This window comes from Elgaria multicarinata, chromosome 1, assembly GCF_023053635.1.
Source record: "Elgaria multicarinata webbii isolate HBS135686 ecotype San Diego chromosome 1, rElgMul1.1.pri, whole genome shotgun sequence".
Lineage (NCBI taxonomy): Eukaryota > Metazoa > Chordata > Lepidosauria > Squamata > Anguidae > Elgaria > Elgaria multicarinata.
The window spans coordinates 52,758,655-52,784,098 of NC_086171.1; the positions used below are offsets into that span (position 1 = coordinate 52,758,655).

The following is a 25,444-nucleotide window of genomic DNA, read 5'->3' on the forward strand; positions in this document are numbered from 1 at the left end:
ATGATAAAGCACACTAGGGCTTTCAAGATGTCAGCTTGATGGAATAATTAAATAATTTTTCCAAAGACTAGTAACGGAGCTTGCAAAATGTGTGACTAGAGGTATTGCAAGTAGACAGCTATGGGACAACACATTGTTTCCTTCAGCCTTCTGCCTCTTGGTGCTTGCCTAAACGTATTGCTTTGACACCATTTTAAATGTTGACTTGATGAGATTGTGATTTACCTTCACCTGAAATATGAAACAGCAGGGATGGGGGCAGGGAATGTAAACTTCTGGCTTGTAAATGTGCTGTTTGTGTTCATTATTATGAGAAACGGCAGCTAAAGCATAGTTTTGGGAAAAGCTAGTATGAATAATGAGAACTAATCCAGCTGAATTGTTTAAAATTAGACCCATTTTCTCTAATGTTATTCCAGACTTCATACATTTATTTTAAGCTAAATGGCAGTGAAATGACAATGTTTCAAGGTCTCTAATGTAAATTAGAAAGTAGAATAGACTGTCGTTAGTCCTTAAATCTTTCAGATTACCATACATGTACAAATATTCCCGTGGACCTGGATCAAACATCTTGCTTGAATTTTGTAGAACGATCGTAGTGGATGAAAAACTGCAAACAGATTTAAGATCCCCCCCCCTTCACAATCAGATTTACAAAAGGGATATAAACAGACGATAAATATTAGAGCAGGATTAGAAACATGCTTATGCATTTTAAGAAAATAACAGGATATTACTGCACATATACTTGATACAATTTTTGTGGTAATCTTATCTGATAACAATACTAGATACAAAATACGCTGGAAGATTTTGAGAGTGTGCATATAATTGCAGCCTTCTTCTTGTAAAGCAGGAGTGCACAACCTGATCTCCCCACCCCCACAGGCCGAAACTGCAGTCCCCCGGAGGGGGGTCCCATCTCTTATATTCCTGTAGTCATGGTGGCTGTCATTGTTGCCACCATTGATTGCTAGCCTTTCCCACCCTCCCCCAGCAATCCTGACACAGGCCTCATCTACACCAAGCAGGATATTGCACTATGAAAGCAGTATATAAAAGGCAGGAGCCCTACCAAACAGGACACAGTGGTATGAAAGCAGTATATGGTATGTGTCAATGGGCCCCAACAGTTGTCAGTGCACTTCAATACCGCTATTAAGCAGTAGTGTGGCTCCTGCCTTTTATATACCACTTTCATACTGCAATATCCTGCTTGGTGTAGATGTGGCCACAGACTGCTCTTTCTGTACTGGTAGCAGCAATGAAAAAGCAATCTGCATTAGAATCGCTGGATTGTGTGCATACATGCACATGTGGGTATCTATGTGTGTGTTTGTGCGGCCCCCAATCCTTGAGCCGGTGTCACATGTAGCCCCCAAGATCAAAATGCTGTGCACCGCTGTTGTAAATGTAATATTAGGTTTAATAATGCTAACAGTACACTCCTGTATATGCCTACTTAGAAGTAGGTCAACACATGTATTGTGAAAGTATAAGGGACTGTGATCTTTGAGCCTGAATTTGTGCAACAAAAGCAATTTAAATATCAGCACTAGAGCATATACTTTCCAAATCACAACACCCACACACTTCCTTAGCTGAGCAAAAGATTTTCTTCTAGATTGGCATGTCTAAAATTAATCTGAAGGTCGGTTCTGAGTGGAAATACCCTTGCCACATTAATGCTAGAAATGTTTGGTGCACTGGGCTCATTCGGTTTTCGTTTGTTTTTGCACCAGCACAACATAGATTTACTAAGAACAATGGTTGCTCTCAAAATTAACACAACATCTAGGAAACCCCCCCCCCCAAAAAAAACTAACAGCTCTCTTTCAGTACACGGTTCTATATATAGATCAGACTTCCCTAACCTGATGCTCCCAAGATGCTTTGGATCCAAATGCTTTGGATCAGAACCCCTATCAATCAGCATAGCTAACAGCTAGGGATTATGGGGACTGTATTCTAAAACATCTGGAGAGCTCCAGGTTGGGGAAGGCTTATGTAGGCAAATCTAAATGCACAAACAATGCAATCCAACCCTTCAACATGAAGGGTAATGTATATAGCTGCTACAGTGGGTGAGAAGTGTTAGCCTGCCATCATCAATTAGTTCCAATCCCGGTGTCATCCTGTAACTTACCAGAAGAGTTACATGGTGACACTGAAAAGGTTGAGGAGGGCTCATCTCCAGTCTCCAGCAATGCCCAGAGCCTATTTGGTTGATAACCATCTCCTGTAAATGTCAAAGATCTCCCCATTCTCCAACTAACAATGAAGTCCTTCCAGTTACTATGCAATATTGACCATAATTGGGCTGTGGCCATCTTGAGACATTGCACTCACTGCACATGTAGCTTGTGTGATGCAGTGGCATGGCAGTGAAGACCTCCACATATGCTCTGCACCTAAAGATGGATTGAACCAACTGTGCATAGTTTCTGCTACTTGGTTTTTAGTGAGTTGAGTGTACATGGAGCTGTACACCATGTCCTATTCATGCATGGACAATAATTTAACAGAAATCAAGACGGCTGTGGAGTCGGAAGCAATTCTTGGGTTACTGGAGTCGGAGTCGGTAAAAATGTACTGACTCCGACTCCTAATAAATTTAAATTGTATATAGAGTTGTGATATGTATATTCAATTGAATTTTATATTCAAATGATACTTTAATCTCGAAAAAGGTTTGTTACTTATGTACCTGAGTTAATTTATTTTAAAATGGTCATTTGATAAGTTTTTAGGTGTTCATTTGTTTTTTACTTTTTTGTAGTTTTGACTTTGATATCAAAGTATATAGTTTAGATTTTTGAACTAGTAGAGAAAGTTGTTCCTGATTTTCTTTTATAGTTTCATATCCTATTACTTTATACTCTATAGACTTTTGATAAACCGCCCAGAGAACTTCGGCTATGGGGCGATATAAATGCAATTAAATAAATAAATAAATAAAAATATAACCTCGCTGTTTTCATTTTTGGGCTTCTTTAATAAATAAAATAAAAACCCCAGAATGTCTTAGCTATAGCCTTTAGACCCGGGCTTTAACAGGTTAGGGTTCTAAAAAGTTGTGTGCTTGCAGTCGATGTAGGAAATACATAGGAAATTTATTTCCTATATCGATATATAATTAAAGGAGTCGGAGTCGCCATGAATAAAGGAGTCAGAGTTGGAGGTTTTATGTGCCGACTCCACAGACCTGCATCAAGATCATGTCTGCACTGTACTTTGTAGCCTGCACTGTAGGCTGCTGGCATGGAATTGGTTTCTATTGATTATAGATTGCTATCTTTCTGGTTCCTTGTGCTCTGGTGTTAGACGTGCATCCAGTGTCCACAGAAGTGCTGAGTTATCCTGAGCTGTTTTAGCAGACGCCTGGATGTCTCCCATTTCATCACTCTCCAAGAGTCTCCCCTGTTGTATATTTGTGATCCATCCTTTTATATAAACTTATTTGGGCTTGTTCTGCTAGTGCTTTACATGGCATTACTTAACTTACCAGCAAAAGTTGTTGTGTCTATATGAATCATTGGACTCCCATCCTCACAAACATTTTTGCAGTAGGTTATGTTGAAGCAGAGTAATGTGCATGCCTTTAATCCCACAGAATTTTAAGCATGGTAACACGGTATGTTCATGGGGTCACAAGGATTACTACATGACAGGGATTGGCAGAAGGTAGCTCGGATCAACTGTTAGATCTCTAGGACAATTTGCAGTAGATCTGCAAGGTTTTCTGAGACCCAGTTTAACAATAGTAAGAGGAAAAAAGGCTTCCATACCTCCTCTAAATTAGGCACCTTAAATGAAAAACATTTGAAAAACTATGAGTCGATTTTTATCTGAAAGAACTATGAGCATAGTTCTACTACTGAAAACAAATTCTTGGTCTGACCTGTGTACTCAGAGGCAGCACTGTTCTTTGATTCTAGGAGTATGTCTCTGCCCCCACTATTTTGTACCTGGCTCCAGTTGGAAGTCATTGAGGTTCTAGTAAATAAAAGTAGATGGACCCCTGGAAGGACCCCTGGAAGCCTGAATTCTACCCATTCCAGCCATATGATTTCATTGCCAAGGATGTAGGTCAAATATACATTACATATGCCACACATCAGCACTGAGACATGGCAAAACAGTTCAGACACTACTAAAGAGATACATTTTAGAAGAACATTGCATTATATATATATAACAGCCACTTGTAAAGTGACACAACAAAATAACACAAAAAGCACTTTTCTCATATGCACTGATGTGAACACATTAATACGGTATCAGAAGTAAATGGTAAAAGCCAGGGGTTCCAATGCAGCACTGCTGCACCCACAATGCCAGTTTGAGACACCCGCCAAGCTATTTCCCTCTCTGTAAGTGAATGGAGTGATTCCTCTATTCTCTTGCAGTCCTTTCTTGCCAGAAAATGGCTGGAGATTCCCCCACCAAGAACCCTTGAGAAGCCAGAGTGAGTAGCGCGCAACCACGCACGCATGCACACACACAAAGGCAGATAAGGGGGGTGCTCCCAATATTTTTGTGATTCCCCCCTCCCCGCCCAAAAAAGCTAATTTGTGATGGGGGCCAGGGCAGTTTTTCGAAAAGCCAAATGTGCCCATGGGCTCAAAAAGTTGGAGACCCCTGGTATAATTCAGATATTGCTATCCACAAAAAATGATTAATTCCTTTCTCTCCCACCCAAGGTAAGCAACCATATGAATTATGCCTAGAGAGTGTAAGTGGCATGTACTATATGGCAGAGTTCTTCCATGTTAAGAAACATAGACCTGGTATAACAATGTGGCAAATTTCTCACAACATAAGTCCAGATTCGGAGTTGTTTGCAAGTGCTAATCAAGCAGATGCAACCCCAGATAAAACCAGGGAGTATATCAAGAATGTCTGCCCTTTATATTGTTATTTGAACGCTGGAATTTTAACTTATAAGCTGGGTCTTGCAGAGTAGTGGAGACATCTAGGATATTAAATCCTGCCAATGTTATCTTGGAGACGTGGCTGGGGGGTGATTAGGAGCTCTAACAAAAGACATAAAAATACCATTTTCTATTGGGATTAATCTACAAATGGCACATTGGAACCATCTGTCAGAAAAATGAGCATTTCAGAACCACACACGGTGGTAGATACTTTAGTTATATACAGGTTTAGAAACATGTAGTGCTGACCTGGGTCTAACTCCACCAGGAGTAAAAGCACTGCCTTACAAGAAGTGCATGTTATCAGCCACAGTGTTTTTATTGAGTGCTTTAATAATACAAGTGTACATCAACTGATCCACAGTCAAAAGTGGCAGGTCCCTAAGAAATTTACAAGCACTTTTCTTTTAAGTAAATCAAAATACATATCATCTGGTTCAACCCAGTAGCCTTGCGTTTGGGAGACAGAAGGCTAGTGTTAAAACACAGTCTCAGTAATGCACAGTGATTCTTGATTTTATGCTTTTTATACAAAACTTGTTCCCAGCAACATGCACCCACCATTAGAGACTTCCGTACAAAAAAATAACCCTAAACACTACATTTAAGTAGAAACAAGATATAGTTCTGAGTTTGTTTGCTTGTTCTTCCCAAAGACACACAAAAGAAAAAAAATACATTAATACAAAGCTTTGTGATAAAGCTCTATACTATTACAGATCCAACATTCCTTGCACTGTAACCCAAAATCCCCAATCCATATTTTAAAGATACAATTTTCAAGTTGAACAGAAAAATAAAATAAAAGAATAAAAATAAAGGGGGGGGGAGAAAGGGAGTCAACGTTGTCACAAAATGCTTCGAAACGTAATAAAAATAAGAAGGGGGAGGGGTATTGATGCACTTAGTGAATGTGCTTGCACAGGTCCAGCATGTTCTGCAGCAGTTTCCTATGTAGCATATCTCTTGGTCCACTGTCTGGCCATTCTGTCATGCTCTGCTCTGTTAGTCATGTACTGAGTAGCAATACTTCCAACCAGCGGGTCAGCTGCAAAGAAAGCAAAAATAGTCAACCACTTCTCAAGCTCTAAATGAGTTGCTCACTCTGACCATAACACAAAAGCAATATCCTTTTGCTCAGATGATGTCAAATTAAATGTTAGAATTAAGGTAGAACAGAGATTAGTATCCGGATTTAAACTTGGGTACTTGGATTTGTTGCATTGTGGCTTTAAAATCGACCCATCACAGCTATAATATGAGCTGGTCACTGAAACACCAAGGCCCTTTCTACACCTAAGGATTATCCCAGGCAAATGGAGGGACCGTCCTTGCCTGCTCCTGGGATCCCCTGTGTGTCATTGGGATGCACAGGGATAATTCCGGGGAAAAAGGCAGGTGTGGAAATGGCCCAAAAACCAAAGGAGGAAGCATCCAAGTCTGGTGAAAAGAAGGGAGAAACAGGTTCTCAGGATGCAAAGGATTTATTGTTACAAAGCCCAGCGCATTTCAGCCTGTGTCTTTTCAAAGGCCTTTTTCAGGAGGTTGTCAGAAGAAGTCTGCAGATTTTCCTCTAACACTAGGCTGCGTCATCTGATATTTGTTGGTGACACTGAAACACCACCCCCATTCAGCAGTATGTGAAACAAGGAAAGCTAGCAGTATTATACAAGTGGATCCCTGCAGGGTTCCATTCCATTATCCCCGGTTTCCTTCAATGTTCCATTTGTGTTGAGCTTATAAGGCTCAGGCCTCGTGGGGCTGTTTTAGGATCCCTCACTCCGTTTTTATTTTTGGAGTGGGTCTGGAAGACAAATTTGTGCTCAATTCCAGCTACATGAAAAGTGTGGATTCCTTCTTTTATGTCTATGGGCAGCTCTTTCTTCCTTCCCTGGGGACATTTTAAAATAGTTTCTTAATGTGAACCAGGAAATGACGTATCCAATGAAGTGGTTCTTTCTATACTTTTAAGACTTATATGTCTCTTTCTCTCTCCTCCCTTTTCAGCCTCTTCATTCAATTTCTGCTCCCATCTGAATATCATTTCATTTATTAAATTTCGATAACCGAAGCTCTCTTAGTGATTCACAAACCCCCCCCCATCAAAATACATTATATAAAGTATAAAACCATTTACATAAGGAAAACAGTTAGCACAAACAGCAACATATATCTAAAACAATTTAAAACCATCAGCCGGAGACAATCCAGGACTTGATCAATAGACTCGTGATATGCTGCCAAATGTCTGAGAGAAGAGGGGAGTTTTAACCTGGAACAGTTTGTTCCTCTTTGTCAATCGACATTCGACATTCCATGCCACTGAGTCATCATGGTCTTTTTTGGGGGTTCCTTCCCTGGCAGGGTTTTTTCCTTCAATATTTTGTGTGTACCTGCAAACCTCAGGGTTACACCAAGTCAGCTGATACCTCCCCCTCTTGTGCATGCGTGGTGCCATTGTGGCTACAGCGCCACAGCATGGGAAGACTTGAATCAGAAATAGAGAGAATAATGATACACCCAAAAATATATCACTAGTATCCTTAAAATAAATAAATGAATGAATGGTGTGTGAGAGAATTTAACACACACTTCAATTCACAAACTTTTGGTACTTCTTGGGGCTTGTTTTCCTCTACTATTTTTAAAGACAAGTGTAAAGGCAAGCCCATCTTCAAACATTGCATTCTCATGTGGAAGGTTGCCCAACAAGGTGGCACAGAGGGGAGTTGGCATAATTGCTACAGATGAATGGAATGCTAATCAGAAATAACCACCGCACCTGGGATGGAGAGTAGACAGGTAGTGCCGGGATGGTACAGAATAGCCATTGAACTGTAAACCAACCCTCTCCTCGAAGAGGAGGATTATTATAGGCATTTAGGAATTTGCAAACACAACAGTTGGAGCTGAATACATTTTATTCTATACCAGCGATAGGCAACCTGGTGCCCTCAGATGTTTTCTACTACAACTCCCATACATCCCAGTTTGCAGGGATTATGGCAGTTGTAGTCGAAAATATCTGGAGGGCATCAGGCTGCCCACTCCTTTTCTATAACCTGTAGTGTGATGAATACATGGCCTAAAGTAGACATGGGCATTGGAGCTCCTAATGGGTTTGGGAGTAGAGCCAAATGCTCTTTCAATATAGCCATATCTGCTTTTCCTCTCTTGATTATGGAAGACAGCCTGGTGCACTATTGGTACATGTCAGAGCTGTGGATTCAGTGTACTGCATCCAAAGCTGTTTTAATCTGGCCACTGATTCACTTAGTGCTGAAAAAGGGCCTAGTGGTAGCTTAGCATTTAGGATCCATTTTTTCTTTCTTTCCTGGGGCAGGTGGCTTAGAAATAAACCAGGATTTTCAGAGCAATGCTGGAATATCAAGTCCTGTGTAAGATATCAATCTCCACTCAGAGCATTATGAATCTGCTTCTATCCAGAGGCATAGGATAAAGAAAGATGGCCTCAAGCTACTCAACAGTGGACAACTGGCCAGAAAAAAATGAATTTGCATAGTGATGTGAGGGAGAAGGTAGCATAATGGAACATATTTCCTAGGTGGAATTGTTATCATTTATTATGCAATTTATTTCTACTCTGCACAGTCTCTTAATAACACTTGCTCATTATTTGGTATAAACTTCCTTTTTTATCTCTGTAAAAGTAATTGTAAAGGTTTTTAGAGACTTTTCTTTCTCACAGTAAAATGAAGTCAAAGAGCTGGTGGGGCAGTTTGGGAGGGTCCCTTGGGGGAGTCAATCTGAATTCTCATACTGGGGTAGCTGGGTGGGTGGACTTTCTAGGATATTTTGGAATTGATGGGTAACTTTTGCCTATGAAGTTATGTTGTTTACATGGACTCAAACTGTGTATGTCTGAAAATGGACGGGAAACATGGCTGGGGACATATGTGTGTGAGCGCATACTTGCATGTCTATGAGTGGTGATCCAGGATGAGAGAAAGAGTGCAAGGGGATGATCCAATGTGAGAGAAATGTAACATGTAGTTTGGCACTTATGCTGCTTGCATATTTATCTCTTCCGCTGCTTTAAAAATGTTTTAAAATTATTTTAAGGTGTTTTATCATTGTATTTGTTTTTATTACATATGTCACCCTAAGACCCTTTGGCTAGATAACGACGCATAAATTGAATGAATAAATAAATAAATATAATAAAAATACTTCAGTAATGCTATCATCTTATTATTTCTTTTTCTCTATTTCTATTTAAACTCTTTCGTTTATTTCTTCCCTCGAAGTATCATAATTCATGAGTACATTTCCCTCCTTCCCTGTCATAGCAATAGATTCATCCAGATGTTAACAAAAACCAGATACCTTTTAACCCAATTTGCTGCCTCATGATGCCAAAAGAATGCACAAGTAACAGACAGGAAGAGCTTAGGCGAGTTTACAAGCCAATATTCACACCAGTTGTTTAAAAGGGACAACCAAGTGCACGCCTTGGTTGAACAGAAACAAAAGGGCTGTGAGGTAAAAACAGAGAGAAGAGCTTCCTCTCAACATCTTTTGTATATTACTGTGTGACTGTCAGAAGCTTCAGGGGCAAATTCCTCTTTTCATTTCCTTGGCTTGCTTGAAAAGAATAGCAGTGCTTGCCAATGAAGCTGCAGCTGTGCATCAAACTCAGTTTAATCACTGTGTATGGCTGGGGGTTAATTAGCTGCCATTCTTATTACTATTTGTTGTTCTAATGAAGATTTGCATAAATCTAAGCCTACCGGGTAACTGATACTTAATTTTTCTCTTCACAGGGGAAAATCTGCACATTTTGCATTTGTATTTTTGTGGAGCAACTCACTGTTGCCTTTCCATTTGACCTGATCTGCTTCTGCCCATTAGATGAGTGGTGAATGACGAGTACAAGGCTGCTTATCAACATAGGGCCCCTGCCAGGTTTCTGTCTTTAAAGTGGTCTGAGGTAGCCTAAGATGAAGAAAAGATGGAGTGCATTGAAAATTGCTTCCAGCTGACAGAGAACAGAAGTGTGTGTGTGTGTGTGTGTATGCATTTCTCTGAGATGTGTAGTGGCACATCTTAAAAGCAATTCCCTCACTGAAAGAAAAGTAGTCAATTTGCTTCACCATATCTAAAATCAGATTACAAAGCACGACTATCTGACAATTTGTTAAAATTGTGCCATTACTGTACTGGGTCTAAAAGAAATGGGATGAAATCCAGGAGATAACAGTGTCAGAAAAAGAAATACAAAATCTCCATCATGGCAACCTGCATAAATGCGCCTATATGAATCTGTTTTGCTTTTTTTGAAAGAAAAGTTCACACACCTCCCTTCCTTGCACATTCCAGTAATTAGTTAATTCTTGAATTGCAGCAAACCATAGATTGATATTTTATTTGAACTGGCAAACTGTGGTTAGCATTTGCTCTGCAAACCAGGATCAATCTTGGTTTGCAGGGCAAGCACAAACCACAGTTTGATCAATGGGATGCATTGAGAAATTATGGCTTGCCACAAACTAGGAAATAACTTATGAAGAAGTGCTCATGCAAGGAGGATGCAATGTCTGTATTTTCCCTATTTCATTGCCTCCTGACTTCACTGTTTATCCATTCCCCCTATGTGTAATGTAGTATAACATTAATACATCTGGTGAACTAGGCTCTAGTCCACAAATGCTTATGCCATAATAAATTTGCTAGTCTTTAAGGTACCACACTTTTTTGGGTGTGTGTGTGTGTGTGTGTGTGTGTGTGTGTTACTTCAACAGACTAACAGAGCTACCTTCGGGAGAGGAGACCTACACTTGCTTAATTTCTGCATGCCAGACAACCCTATCAATCTACTTATCTTAAATTTCATCCATTACCTGTAATAAAAGTACTTTTGGTGTACCATATGCTAATCTCAGTTAATATATATAGCTTTTCAAAGGTAACGGGCAATTTAAGTCTATTTTATCATCATCCAGCCATACCACCAGCAGTTTATGAAGGATTTATTAAACTCTTTGATGTTAACTACAGTTAAAATGCAAAGACTTGTAATCCCACAGAGGTTAACATACCATAAAGAGTTATCCTGAAATGGTATTTCTTGTAGTAAGCTAGGGTGAGCAGAGGTTTATTTGTTACTGCTTTAAAAAATCTTTAGAAACAAAGAAGACCCTGACAGCTAAGTTAAATCTATATACCAATAAATACCAATATGCAATAAATCCTATTTGTCTTACCAGGGTTGCAGTCTGTAAGAAGTGAACAGATGGAAAGTAGAACTTTAGATATGGTTAATGCTGGACTCCAGTTGTCTTTTAAAATATCCAAGCAAATCACTCCTTGGCTGTTAATATTACAGTGATAAATTCTTGTCCGAAATGTAACCTGCAAACAAATAAGTGACTTAGTACAAGCTATGCATGTTCTTAATTATAATCCATGTGCATAATCATCTCTCCCTCCATTTCTGATGTTTAGGTTGTGAGTACTGTTGCTTATGTAGCCAAAAGGGCACCACCCACCCACATCAGGCTATTGGGCAGTATAAAAACGTAATAAATAAAATAAAAAAATTAAAATAAAATCAGAGAGATATCAGCAGGCTTGGGGAACCTCCAAGGCTTGCAGAAGTAAAAACAAAACAAACAAAAGCAAACCTCAGGGACCTCCGACGGAGGGGAAACCCAAAGCAGCCCAATCAGGACAGAGCATGCTGATTGGGCACAGAATGTTGGCTGGTTGTTTACGGGAGAAGAGAGGAACATGAAAAACCAGGGGGAGGGGGAATGAAATAAACTACATATTCCAGACACCAAGTGACCTTTATGATCTTACATGACATGTTGTATAGTACAGGCCAGTACCTCCTGACTGATCCTCAGACCTAGACATTCTCTATAAAGAATTAAGAGATATCTAATCTTAGACCTCTGTCTGCAAGAAACACAAAGGTCTTGAAATGGGATTTGACACAGTAGGTTTTTAAAAGCACAAAGTAGTAATGCTGGTATTGAGTATCCAATATGTATCGGCTCTCAAGTCTCAAGGTTTAAAAAACACGTTTTTCCTTCAATTTTGGGGAAAACCCAGATGATTTCAAAATATAAATCTTACATGTTTAAAAACAGACACAGTCTTTATATGTTTCACTCTAAATGACTCCATGTGCACATCCAAGCCTTACCTGAAGAATATTCAACTCAATTGAAAGCAGTGAGATTTACAATGACAGATTTATCTGTCATTTAATTATGAATTAGGGGTGACTTCATAGTAATATTTTTGCAGTTCTCTGGTTACTTAGAGTAACAAGAGATATATCAAGCGATTTTAATAAATAGTTTAAACTTAAATTGAAAAATAATTATCTTGATGCAGAAGCATCAAGATAATTACAGATATAACGGTCTAGTTCAGATTGTACTCTCCCCTGATCTCTCTCCTATGCTTAATGGGGGAGTGAGATTGTACTTTCTCACCCACTGAGTGAGCCTGTTCCACCTCCAAGACCACTGGATATCCACACGCGGTTGTAACATTGGAACAGGTATATGCATATGGCAAATGGCTGAAATATGAGATAAGTATACTTGCCTGTCCCAAGTAGGAGTCCAGATGACTGCATTGTAACTATTTTTTTCTATTTAATAAATTGTGCAATGTTTCTATTTTGTAGTGCAAGCTCTTGTCACTATGGCACTGATGCATAAAAACCCAAACAGTTGCACACATGGAAGGGTATTTTTGGCTTGTGATTTTTGAACTGTAGCTTCCTCCCCTATATTGAAGGGTTGCCAGATCCAAACTGGATTTTATTAAGAGTTCTTATACAAAGAAATGCATTGGGGGAGGGGAGGAAAACTCCAACCTCTTGTATCTCTTCCTCACAAAAGCACCATAAACCGCTTCACCTCAAGAAAGTGACTTTTGAGAGCATAGCTGACATATTCTTTAGTAATTTCCCTTCCTCGCATCAAGCAGCAGAGGTCTTTACCCACCATATTGTTCTTAAAAGTGATTGTCCTTGTCCTTGCATAATCCTCCAGCTTTTTGATTCTGTTTCTTGGAGAACACTCTCAAGAATATCTACATACTACTTTAGATTTTTTTTTTAAAAAAGTTAAACTGAAGGAGAGGGACTAAAATTCCTCTGTTTTACTGCCCATCAATTTCCTTTTATCTGGCTGATCAGGATGTTGAGAGAGCAACTAACCACTCTGCGCACCCAAGCACTGTCTCAGCACTACTGCTGCAATCAAATTCATGACGTTCCTCCCAAAAACAAATTCCAGAAGACTGGAGAACTACACTGCATTGCACTGTGAAGTTCCTGAGCTTCAATGTGTAATGTGGAGATAATAGCAATGGACTTTATTTATATTTTCATTGGCAGAGTAAATTTTTATAATGTTTGCAACTTATCCCCTCTCCACATTTCCCTTTTATAAAATAAGATCTGAGTTATAAAGAACATGAAAAGTCTTTGCTTGTACCTTTATTTTCAGGGTCAACACCCTACTGCTCAATCACAGGTATGCTAAAATATTGGATTTCTCCATTGTTTTCTATAAGCTATCACTTCTGTCTCCCTCCCCCAAACTTTCAAAATGGACTAGAAAGACCTTTTTTCCTAGACAATAGGTATGCTGCTCTATTTTTGTCTCTATGGATCATAGCTGCATAAAAAATAGAAACTTAGAAAAATAGAAGGCAGGGTATTAACTTGCAGTAACACAGGATAAAAAGCAGCTATGTTCCCCATGCTCAGGGCAAATGCCTAAACTGAACAATAGTTATCAATCAAAAAAGGTCTCCTGCTAATTTAATAAAGCACAAGAATGCAGTTTAGCTTTTCAGGGTGCAATCCAACGCATCCTTAGAAAGAAGGAAGTCTTACAACTTCCCCATGCTGGCTGGGGAATGCTGGGAGTTGTAAGACTTTTTTTCTGTCTAAATATGCATAGGATTGCACTCTTAATTACATAGCTCTACTTCATAGGTTTTCCATGGCCAGTGGCAGTTTTTAAAACACAGGAAAGAGGTTTAAAGTGGAACAATTAAACGTTCCTCAATGAGGATTTTATTGTGTGTCTGGAGGTACAGGGAACACGCAATACTGAAAATATTCTTTATGCATGAATTTATGATTCAGGATGTTTATGTACATGTTTAGTGAAGACAACTGGCATGAAATATGCACATTATGAGAAAGATGGCAACCTACAAAAGAAGCAAATGTCAGCAAATTCTGCTATCAGCTCCCCAATGTAGCTCTTCCTCATTAATTCTCTATACATAATGATGTCTCTTGTCAAGTTTTCTAGCCTTTTAATAATATATCAAGTATGACCACCTGACATCCTAGAGCATCTTACACATACAAATATTTTACAATGATTTCTGGTATCATAACAAAGCAGTCACAACAAACTATTGTCTTGCATTTCTCTTGAAAACTGCAATACTTCTTTCACAAAACAGGAATGACTGATTGAAGAAAATATTATTTTCTTAATAAAAATAATAACAACAACAACAACACAAATATACATCTTTCATAGCTATTTTATATTTGTTATAGAATAATGATCATGAGCAGGGGTTGGACTCGATGGCTTTTAGGCCCCTTCCAACTCTACTATTCTATGATCCATGGATCTGAATTCAGAGATAACCATTTCCCCCACAAATAAGAGATATATTCAATATCTGCCTATCCTTCCTCTCAAACACTTTGAGATAGCTTACAACAAATAAAATAACAATTAAATTACACAAAACAAGCAGAATAAAAGATTAGGCAGCGATCCTCAGCTTGATTTTTGTAGACTTGAGGAATTTGAAATACTTTCAAAGAAGGTGCCTAATTAGGATATCACAAAAATGTATTCCAGTGGGTGATGTTGTATGTTGTAGTTTTCATGATTAATGTAAATGTTTAGTTGGCTGAATTCAGCAAAGACTATGGCCTGGGTCAGATATATTAGCAAATCCTTGGTTTGGTCATCATAAATGGGCTTCATGATCATATGTTCCCTCCCCCAACTCTCCTCATGCATTTAAATTCCCTCCCCGCTTCATGGTTTGAATGATGTTTGAAATAGGCACACATGACATTTATAGCTGATGACTCAAGGGTTATATCTATTTTGGAGTACTACATATTGTGTAATACACACAAGTGCACCACACCAGAAAGAGGTCTTATTCCGGATACACATTCCAACTAATATAACTGGACTTTTGGTTCCTTCAGATGTGAAAGGTATAGCAGCTCCTCACAAAGTATAAATCTTCATTCCTCAATATCCCACTAAAACTATAATTTGTTAATTCTGATTGATAAGATTACCCTCTGGGTCCTTGACATCAACTATTAAACATCAGATCAAAATGCTCATATTTAATATTATTTCTTGGTAATCTTAGAAGCAGCCACACAGCTTCCTATGTATTTTGCACATTTGGTTTTCTATATAATAAAATACCAGTGTGTGTCAATAGCACTAAAACTACTAAGGAGATTATTCGGTACAACTTTGTGTGTGTGTAATCCAGACTAAGCTAGTCACGCTTTATAAAGTCCAAACAAATATATTATTCATTTTACTTTCCCCCTTACCTTAGGTGGTTTAAAGGGATAGTCTGGCGAGAAGGTAATATCAAGGAAAAAAACTCCTCCCTCATACACAGAACCTGGAGGCCCAAGTATAGTTGATCTCCATTCATAAATGTTGTCTCCCTTGGGTCCTGCACTGTAATATAAAGTACAACATATTTAGTAACAGCAAAAAGCAACTGTAGTTACATTTCTGATAATTATGGTTTTCAAAATATATTAGAAGAGAAAATAAATCACATTCTTGAACCCATTTCCAGTTTACCATGTATCTGAGGTAATTTACTGTTTCTTAACTCAAAACTAGTTTTTGAAGATACTGTTGTTAAGACGCTTTGTATTAATTTACCTTGACATTCACGTTATCAATAGATGGCATTGTAACAACATTATTTTGTAGGCTAAACCACCGTTTTCATGCACCATGACAAATAACATTATTTCTAGACATCAAAGTTATTCCAAGAACAGAAGGCTGCTTTATTCCACAATTATTACAACAAGATATTGAAAAGCAAGGCCTAACACAAGGTGTTAAAAATGATCTCTCTCTCTCTCATACACACTGTACCAGTTAAATTATGAAATATGTTTGTAATGTACACAGCATATAAGCACAGGTGGATAATCCAAACTTGTGGGCCACACACAACTTGTCATGTGACGTCTTGTAAGAATCCTAATTATCTTGACTTTTATCTATCATTCATGCTTAACAAGACCGATGTGGATGGGTTGAAAGTTAAAACAAGTAAAAGAAGAAAACAAGGAAGTTTAGAAAAGAACCAATTATTTTTCTCCTTGTCATGTGATAATTTCAATGTCCAAATACTCCCCCCACCCCATTTTTATATTTGAGGACAATAATTTAAGAAAGAACATAATTTGCTAATAAGCTAAAATATGAAAACCATAGCCCTATGAATCAAAATATATAGCTTTAAAAACTGTTATTTGCATTTTCTACAGTAATTATGAAACTTTATTTATAATAACAATGGTATCCCCAAAAAGAAAAAAATATCAAAATATAGGTTGTATATTCCCTACAGACAAGTTACTTCATAAAATATTTCTGATGTTGCCCTCACTGCTCATAAGTGGCCAGTCATAGCTATACCTATTCTTATAAAATCCCATGTGACCTTTCTAAGGATAACTTTTTTATGCTACCCAATATTTAGATAAGGCTGTCATTCTGAAATCTATATACTTTGGGATTGTGTACATTAGCAGATTCTGTACATTAACAGAGCTAGGACCCAGCCTTACTTCCAAACGGCAACATAGGGCCCACTTCTATTCTTTTGCCATATGTGACCATTTTTGTCCTCTCCTTAGGTAGACTAGAAGCTACAGATCATATTTATATTCCACTTATATCATTAGTGGCAGGGTTTTGTTTGTTTGTTTTTTGCTACAATAAACACCATGCAAACATTTATTCTTATTTGACTCTCTGTTAATTACCTTCATTCAGAAATGATATGAATAAAATATTTATGCCTAAATTATTGTTTAACTTTGTCTCTGTATAACACAAGAAAGCTCTTCTTGCATTTGAAGGATTTACAACATGCCTCTAGGTTTGTAGTCCACCAAAATAAATTAACAATATCAGATATCTTTGTCAGTTAGACTAATGGTAGCTGTGGCTCTATGTTGTGAAGCACTGTTCACTATATTTCGGCAGAAAGAAATAATATTGGATTTGAGAAAAAAAAACAGCAATGTGACACAATACATTTTCAGGGCATTACTTATAAAACAGTCTTTCCTACAATTGCAATAAAGTACTTAAGCAGGGTGTAAAAAATAACTATATCTAGAACAGATGAAGGCTTTTGGCTATGTTCCATACCTTGTAATATACCCAAGGCATGCAATTATCACACTGCATCATGTTGTGTTCAATGCTTAACAATTCATTTTGTTCACTGAAAGTTAATAAAACCCTCTTTTACCTGTAATTCCTTAGGCGCCCTTCAATAAAATCAAAGTGTGTGTGATTCCTTGCACATAACTGAATTATGAGTACTGTTTAAAGCAGTGTATCAGTTCATTAGTCACGGTATCTACATTAATTTTCTGTAATAGTTGATAATGTTTCATAGATTTCAAACTGACATAGTTCCTTTATAAAGCAGGAAAGTGAGCCTATTACATCATAACATCCTTTAAGTGAAGATTAGAAAATAAGTTATTTATTATAAAGAAATAGCTGGTCTTTTTAGATAATTGAAGCAGCAACAGCACTGTCACTCATCTGCATCCCACAATATCTATATCAAGTCACTATCTGCAAAATGAATTTAATTTACCCAATTCACAGTTTGTATTAACCTTTGGATAATAAAGCACAGCTGAGGCTGCTGTAAGAAATAAACCACAAAATTAATAATTAAAAAACACCTCTACTGTCTATGGAAATTCCAAACTTTAGAATGTTATTGAAGAGTGGCATACAAATAAATTATTTCATGTAAATAAAATAATAAATGGAAATGTTTCATTTGTTACTGAACTAAGCAAAAAGGCTGCTAATTGTACTCTTTATTAGCCTAAAGTTTTCATTTAATTTTCAAAACATGCAGTTATTGGGAAACTACCTATTCATCTGAAAGAGAAACTCAAAATGAAGTAACAAATGTTATTATTATTATTATATTTATTTGTATCCCGCCTTTTGCCCAATACTGGGCCTCAAGGCTGCCTTACAAAGTTTAAAACATACATTGTAAAACCTAGGAAAAGAAATGTCCCAATTATTATTTTTTTAAAAAATTTATAAGCGTTTAAAATACACAAAATTATAAGTCATTAACATAGATGGAGGACCAGAGTATTCTCCAAAGGCCTGCAGTAACAAACAGGTTTTAGCCTGCTTCCGAAAACCCATCAAGGAGGGATCCAGTCTAGCTTTCCTGCGAAGAGAGTTCATAGAATCACAGAATCATAGAATAGCAGAGTTGGAAGGGGCCTACAAGGCCATCGAGTCCAACCCCCTGCGCAATGCAGGAATCCACCCTAAAGCATTCCTGACAGATGGTTGTCCAGCTGCCTCTTGAATGCCTCTAGTGTGGGAGAGGCCACAACCTCCCTAGGTAACTGATTCCAATGTCGTACTGCTATAACAGTCAGGAAGTTTTTCCTGATGTCCAGCTGGAATCTGGCTTCCTTTAACTTGAGCCCATTATTCCGTGTCCTGTACTCTGGGAGGATCGAGAAGAGATCCTGGCCCTCCTCTGTGTGACAACCTTTTAAGTATTTGAAGAGTGCTATCATGTCTCCCCTCAATCTTCTCTTCTCCAGGCTAAACATGCCCAGTTCTTTCAGTCTCTCTTCATAGGGCTTTGTTTCCAGACCCCTGACCATCCTGGTTGCCCTCCTCTGAACACGCTCCAGCTTGTCTGCGTCCTTCTTGAATTGTGGAGCCCAGTACTGGAAGTAATACTCTAGATGAGGCCTAACCAGGGCCGAATAGAAAGGAGCCAGTACCTCACGTGATTTGGAAGCTATACTTCTATTAATGCAGCCCAAAATAGCATTTGCCTTTCTTGCAGCCATATCGCACTGTTGGCTCATATTCAGCTTGCAATCTACAACAATTCCAAGATCCTTCTCATTTGTAGTATTGCTGAGCCAAGTATCCCCCATCTTGTAACTGTGCCTTTGGTTTCTATTTCCTAAATGTAGAACTTGGCATTTATCCCTATAAAATTTCATCCTGTGGTTTTCAGCCCAGCACTCCAGCCTATCAAGATCACTTTGAAGTTTGTTTCTGTCTTCCAGGGTATTAGCTATCCCACCCAATTTTGTGTCATCTGCAAATTTGATCAGCGTTCCCTGCACCTCCTCGTCCAAATCATTAATAAAAATGTTGAAGAGCTCTGGGCCCAGGACTGAGCCCTGCGGTACCCCACTCGTTGCCTCTCCCCAGTTTGAGAAGGTTCCATTGATAAGTACTCTTTGAGTCCGATTCTGTAGCCAACTGTGAATCCACCTAATAGTTGTTCCATCTAGCCCACTTTTAGCTAGTTTGTTAATCAGAATATCATGGGGCACTTTGTCAAAAGCTTTGCTGAAGTCAAGATATATGACGTCCACAGCATTCCCATGGTCCACAAGGGAGGTTACCTTATCAAAAAATGAGATCAAATTTGTCTGACAGGACTTGTTCTTGACAAATCCATGTTGGCTTCTAGTGATCACCGCATTGATTTCAAGGTGTTTACAGATTGACTTCTTTATAATCTGCTCCAGAATTTTCCCAGGGATGGATGTCAGACTGACTGGTCTGTAGTTCCCAGGTTCCTCCTTTTTGCCCTTTTTGAAGATAGGGACAACGTTAGCCCTCCTCCAGTCATCCGGCACCTCACCCGTCTTCCATGATTTTGCAAAGATAATAGACAAAGGTTCTGAGAGTTCTTCTGCTAGCTCCTTCATTACTCTAGGATGCAGTTCATCGGGCCCTGGGGATTTGAACTCTTTCAAGGAAATTAGGTGTTCTTTGACCATTTGTTTATCAATCTCAAACTGTAATCCTGCCCCCTCAACTTCTGCTTCACTTTTTCCAGGGGGGTCATAGACCTGCTTTTGGGAGAAGACTGAGGCAAAGTAGGAATTGAGCACTTCAGCCTTTTCTTTGTCATCTGTTATCAATTTGCCATCCTCATTAAGCAGTTGAACCACCATTTCTTTCCTCTGTCTTTTACTACTCACATATCTGAAGAAAGCCTTTTTATTGCTTTTAGCATCCCTCGCTAATCTCAGCTCATTCTGAGCTTTAGCCTTCCTGACGCCATTTCAGCACTTCTGCGCCACTTGTCTGTACTCTTCTTTTGTAGCCTGGCCTTCCTTCCACTTCCTATATGTATCCCTTTTTGTTTTCAGGTCATCTCTAAGCTTTTTGTGGAGCCACATTGGTTTCCTCTGTTGTCTTCTATCTTTGCAGTTCCAAAGCACTGGAGCAGCCACCGAGAAGGCCCTCACCCATGTTCCAACCAAGCGCGCCTGTGAAGATGGTGGGATTGAAAGAAGGGTTTCTCCAGAAGATCTCAAAGCACGGGCAGACTCATAAGAGAGAATACAGTCTTTCAAATAACCTGGACCTGAGCCATATCATAACCAGCACTTTGTGCCCAGATACAGACTGGAAGCCAGTGCAGCTGTTTTAACAGGGGAGTTGTAAGCTCCCTGTAACCAGCCCCAGTCAACAATCTGGCTGCAGCTCTTTGGACCAGCTGGAGTTTCCGAACACTCTTTAAAGGCAGCCCCATGTAGACCGCGTTACAGTAATCTAATTGGGATGTAACTAAGGCATGTGTCACCGTGGCCAGGTCCGACATCTCTAGGAACGGGTGCAGCTGGCACACTAGCTTTAACTGTGCAAATGCACTCCTGGCCACCGCCGAAACCTCGGCATCCAGGCTCAGGGCTGAATCCAGAAGTACACCCAAGCTGCGGACCTGTGTCTTCAGGGGGAGTGTAACCCCATCCAGCACAAGCTGAATCCCTATTCCCTGGTATGCCTTTTTGACTGACCAGGAGCACCTCTGTCTTGTCTGGATTAAGCTTCAATTTGTTTGCCCACATCCAGTCCATTACTGCTGACAGATACTGGTTTAGCACTGAAACAGCTTCCTTGGAATTCGGTGGAAAGTAGTAGAGTTGAGTGTCATCAGCATACTGGTGGAACTGCACCCCACAACTCCGGAAAACCTCTCCCAACAGTTTCATGTATATGTTAAATAGCATGGGGGACAAAACAGAGCCCTGAGTGACTCCACGGGCCAACGGCCAAGGAGTCAAACAGGAGTCCCCCAGTACCACCTTCTGGGTCTGCCCATCCAGGAAGGAATGGAGCCACTGTAAAACAGTGCCTCCAAGTCCCATCCCAGCAAGGCGGCACAGAAGGATACCATGGTCAATGGTATTGAACGCCGCTGAGAGGTCCAGTAGAACCAGCAGGGGCACACTCCCCCTGTCCAGTTCCTGACGAAGATCATCCACCAAGGCGACCAAAGCTGTTTCTGTCCCATAACCAGACCTGAAGCCAGATTGAAATGGATCTAGATAACCTGTCTCATCCAGGAATCCCTGGAGTTGGGAGGCCACCACATGCTCCAACACCTTGCCCATTTTTAGTTGTATTAGCTATCTTGAGGGAAAGGTGGGGCAATAAATAGACATGATGATCACTGTCATTCATTATTTAATGATCTAGAATATTGGAATGCAGTCTGTGTGGGGACTGTGCATGAAGATGGTCTGGACATTGCAACTGGCACAAAATGCTATCAATAGTACAATAGGAGTGATAACACTCAACCACAAAGGTACTAAGAAAGTTTTATAGACGAATAATTCAAAAGATATCACAAATGTACAAAAGACAGGCATATAGATAACATTTACAAGATGTTCATCAAACATTCATAATGAAGCCTACAAAAAGTTGGTATAAATAAATAATAATAATAATAATAGGGGGTTGATTCTGTGTACATAGATTTGCAAAGGAACAATGGGATTGTGATCTCTGCAGACACAAATTCACAGTTTTAAGAACTGTAAAACCAAGCATCTGTGATAATATCTCCTAGATAGAAAAATTGGCCAATAATCTTACAGAAACCTCTGGAAGAGCATGACATTGTGAATGGATTAATGGAATTCATTTACCAAAAAATTTAAACATTGCATGAATATACAGCCTCATGCTACATAATTAAAAACTAATCCTTATTTCATGATGAATAACCTTTGGACTATAATGTATCTTAAATAGAAAACTATCTTCAGCTAGTTTTTTCCCTCAAAAAGCATTTTATTAAAAAATTCTGATTTAAATAAAAAAATTCCAATTTAAATTTTAAAAAAATCAGATTTTTTAATTTTTTTAAAAAACAACAACATTGATTTTTATCCACCCTGCTGTGTAGTATTACACCTGGATAGAAACAGCTACATTAATTACCAGGACGTTTCAGGGTTTAATTAAAAGTTTTAACTTTGAACTGTAAAATCCCAAATGTTGTGGGTTATGGGTATGTTAGGTTGAATACATTCTCATTTGAACATTCCCATAATTTAAGAACTGCTGAAGAGTTCCCTCATATTTCTAAAAAAAGCAGGATCTTCTTGATCCTTACTCCAGAACTACGGAATGCCTTTGGGCTGTGCGCTTAGGGTTAGTACATTCCTTCTTACATTCCATAAGCTTGTTAAAACATTCCTTTCTTCATATGCTAGTGCATATGTTTTAGCTTTGCTGCTGCTGTTTTTTTGGTATTTTGCTTTATTTTACATTATATTTTTTATGTTACTGTCAAACACTCTGAAACCACATGGTGAAAAGCAGCATTTAGTTTTATTGGTAAATAAAGTAGGCTTTCAGATTAAGATAATCTCAGTTCAGGGGCTCTGCCTGCCATTATGAATTTAAGTAAGAAGACTGAATCTGGTAGCACTGTATTGATTAATACTTTCCAAGTTTACTTTGCAATACACATAAATGTGAATTTATTTTCATACTTGAATAAATAGGCCACCATAGTTTTGAGGCATAGGACAGCCCGTAGCACAGTAGTAGAGCACATGTTTTCACTTGCAAAAGATCCCATCTTCAATCCTTCCAGGTAGGGTTGCAGAAGACTTCTTTCTAAGAACCTGAAGAGTCATTGCCTATCAACCCCAGGGGGTTGGCAATGTGATGTCCACTGGCATGTGTCAAGACCCACTGGTGGCTCACACCAAGCCCCCCCTTGCACGTTCTACTAACATCCTGCTTTTTCCTTAGGGCTTCAGCGATGTGGAGGTGAGGTACGTAGTGGGAAGAAATTATACTTAAGGGCTGGGGAAAGTACACACAGGGGAACAGAAAGATTATGGGTAAGCGAGGGGGGAAATGGACAAAATTTAGGGGAGAAGGGCAAAAAAAGAGAGAGGTTCCAGGTGGCAGAGGGATGAAAATGGAGGCGTTTCAGGCGGGGCCAGGATGAAGGTAGAGCTACCATATGGGTGGGTGGATGGGTTTGGGTGTAAAAGTGGAGAGATTCCTGGTGGTGGGAAGGGTGGCAAAATGAAGAGATTCCAGATGAGTGTGTGTGTGTGTGAAAATGAAATTCAGGGTAGGGGGCAATGAAGAGATTCTGGGCAGGGAAGGTGCAGAAATGAAGAGATTACAGATAGGGAAGGTGCAGATAGCTGAGGTGTCAGGGAAGGGGAGAGAAGCAAGCTGGGGAGGCTGGAGGATTCCTTGTAAACTGGCATGCTTCTCTCTGGGCATGTCTACACCTTAAGGGTGTAGAGGGAGGGGGGAGGATCGCTGACTTTCCTGCTTCTGCGATCTTCCCTCTGCATCTTGACGGCCGTGCAATGTCCCAAAGGAAAGAGGGACGTTGCGGCCGCTATTAAAAAAAAACAAAAAAAACGGGAGAAGTGGTGAGTTTAAAGAAGAAGACAAAACCGAACCCACTCCCCACCCCTGATGGGCACGGACTGCCTCTGCACAGCTCCATGCCCATTTTAGGAGCCCCACTACTCATGGGGAGGAAGGGACAGCCCAGGAGCAACGGCCACACAGCCCATGCTCCTCAGGATGGTCCTGGGACTGTGGAAAACTCAGGTTTTCTGTGGTCCCAAATATCCCAGGGAAAGTCCCTGCTCTTCCTGGGTTGCCCCCGGAGTCCCCTGTGCGTAAGTTGGACACACAGGGATGATCCAGGGACTACCCTGGGATACAGGGCTGGTGTAGACATGCCCTGTGTTGGCTGCCCTTTCTCTGACCTCAGATCCAGGAATTCAAACCCTTCCCAGACTCTGAGCTCCATCAGATGAGCTTTTTATTGCATGCTTGTTACTGGGCAATCACGGATTTTTGCGGGGCCCTCTCACAATGTTGTCTGCCTCCTGTGCACCTCCCGCTCCTTCTAGCCTTCTTCAGGTGACACACACACACAGTAAGTCTGACTAATTTTTTGAGGCAGAACTTGCTGCTATCTCCTGCTGTGTGCAGGAGAAGCAGCGTGATCAAAACTGCCCACTGAATAGGCCACGTGCACATTGTTCACATCTTCTTTCCTCTTCCTTGAGAATGAGGAAGTAATGAGGGACAAACACATAGGCAGAGAAGCAACGGTAAGGAAACACGATTTCCTCCCCATGTGATGATGCTTTCTGTCTAGGGGTCGTAATATTGCTCTCCTCGTCACTGATTATATTAAATGTATTTAACTAATATAGTAATATACATCAATACTAGTATATTTATGAAGAACATAACAGAACACTAGAACTGCAATGCTTTGGATATTTACTTGGTAATAAATCCCATTTAATTAAGTTGGACTTATTCTGAGTAAAAAAAGCATAACAGTAAACCTGCACAGGAGTAAAACTGAACAGAACACACGCATTTTGAAGCTTTTAGAGAAGAAATCAAAATATCTAGGGATAGAAAGAAATTTAGTCACGATTAACTTCAGTCCCATTGATTTCAATTTGTCTACTCTAAGTATGACTACATCTGGATCCAACTGATAGGCTCCATCCAAAAACAGCAATCACTAGCTTAAATCATTTTCGCTTACATATTAATAATGGTTCATTTTCTTCTTTTGTGCCTTTTCACAATTATTAAGCAATTCATACACTCACAACCCCCAAGGGAGTGACAAGACACCAGACTTCGCCAGAGAAAATTCCCATATGTGCAAGCCCTCTACAAGAGAATAATTCTATCTGGTTTATAATGCAGGAGGATTTAATTGCTCTCTTCTCTGCATGGACATCTGCCGAATATGCTGAAGCCCAAGCATTTTATACTTCATGTGATTTATATTGCCGTTGTTACCGATTGTGTTCGCAAATAAACCACAGACCTCTGTGAAAGTAA

The 25,444-nt window shown here is 39.4% G+C and overlaps 1 protein-coding gene across 1 annotated transcript in view; it reads right to left on the reverse strand.

The window, feature by feature from the left end:
- Positions 1-5,240: 5,240 nt before the first annotated feature.
- LOC134400046 (ubiquitin-conjugating enzyme E2 E2) overlaps positions 5,241-25,444 on the reverse strand; it is a 149,544-nt gene continuing 129,340 nt past the window's right edge. The window contains exons 4-6 of the mRNA XM_063128270.1: positions 15,550-15,682; positions 11,165-11,312; positions 5,241-5,988 (exon numbers count right to left, since the gene is read on the reverse strand). Coding sequence (XP_062984340.1) covers positions 5,891-5,988; positions 11,165-11,312; positions 15,550-15,682 — 379 coding nt within the window. The 3' untranslated portion in view covers positions 5,241-5,890. The remainder of the gene's footprint in view (positions 5,989-11,164; positions 11,313-15,549; positions 15,683-25,444) is intronic.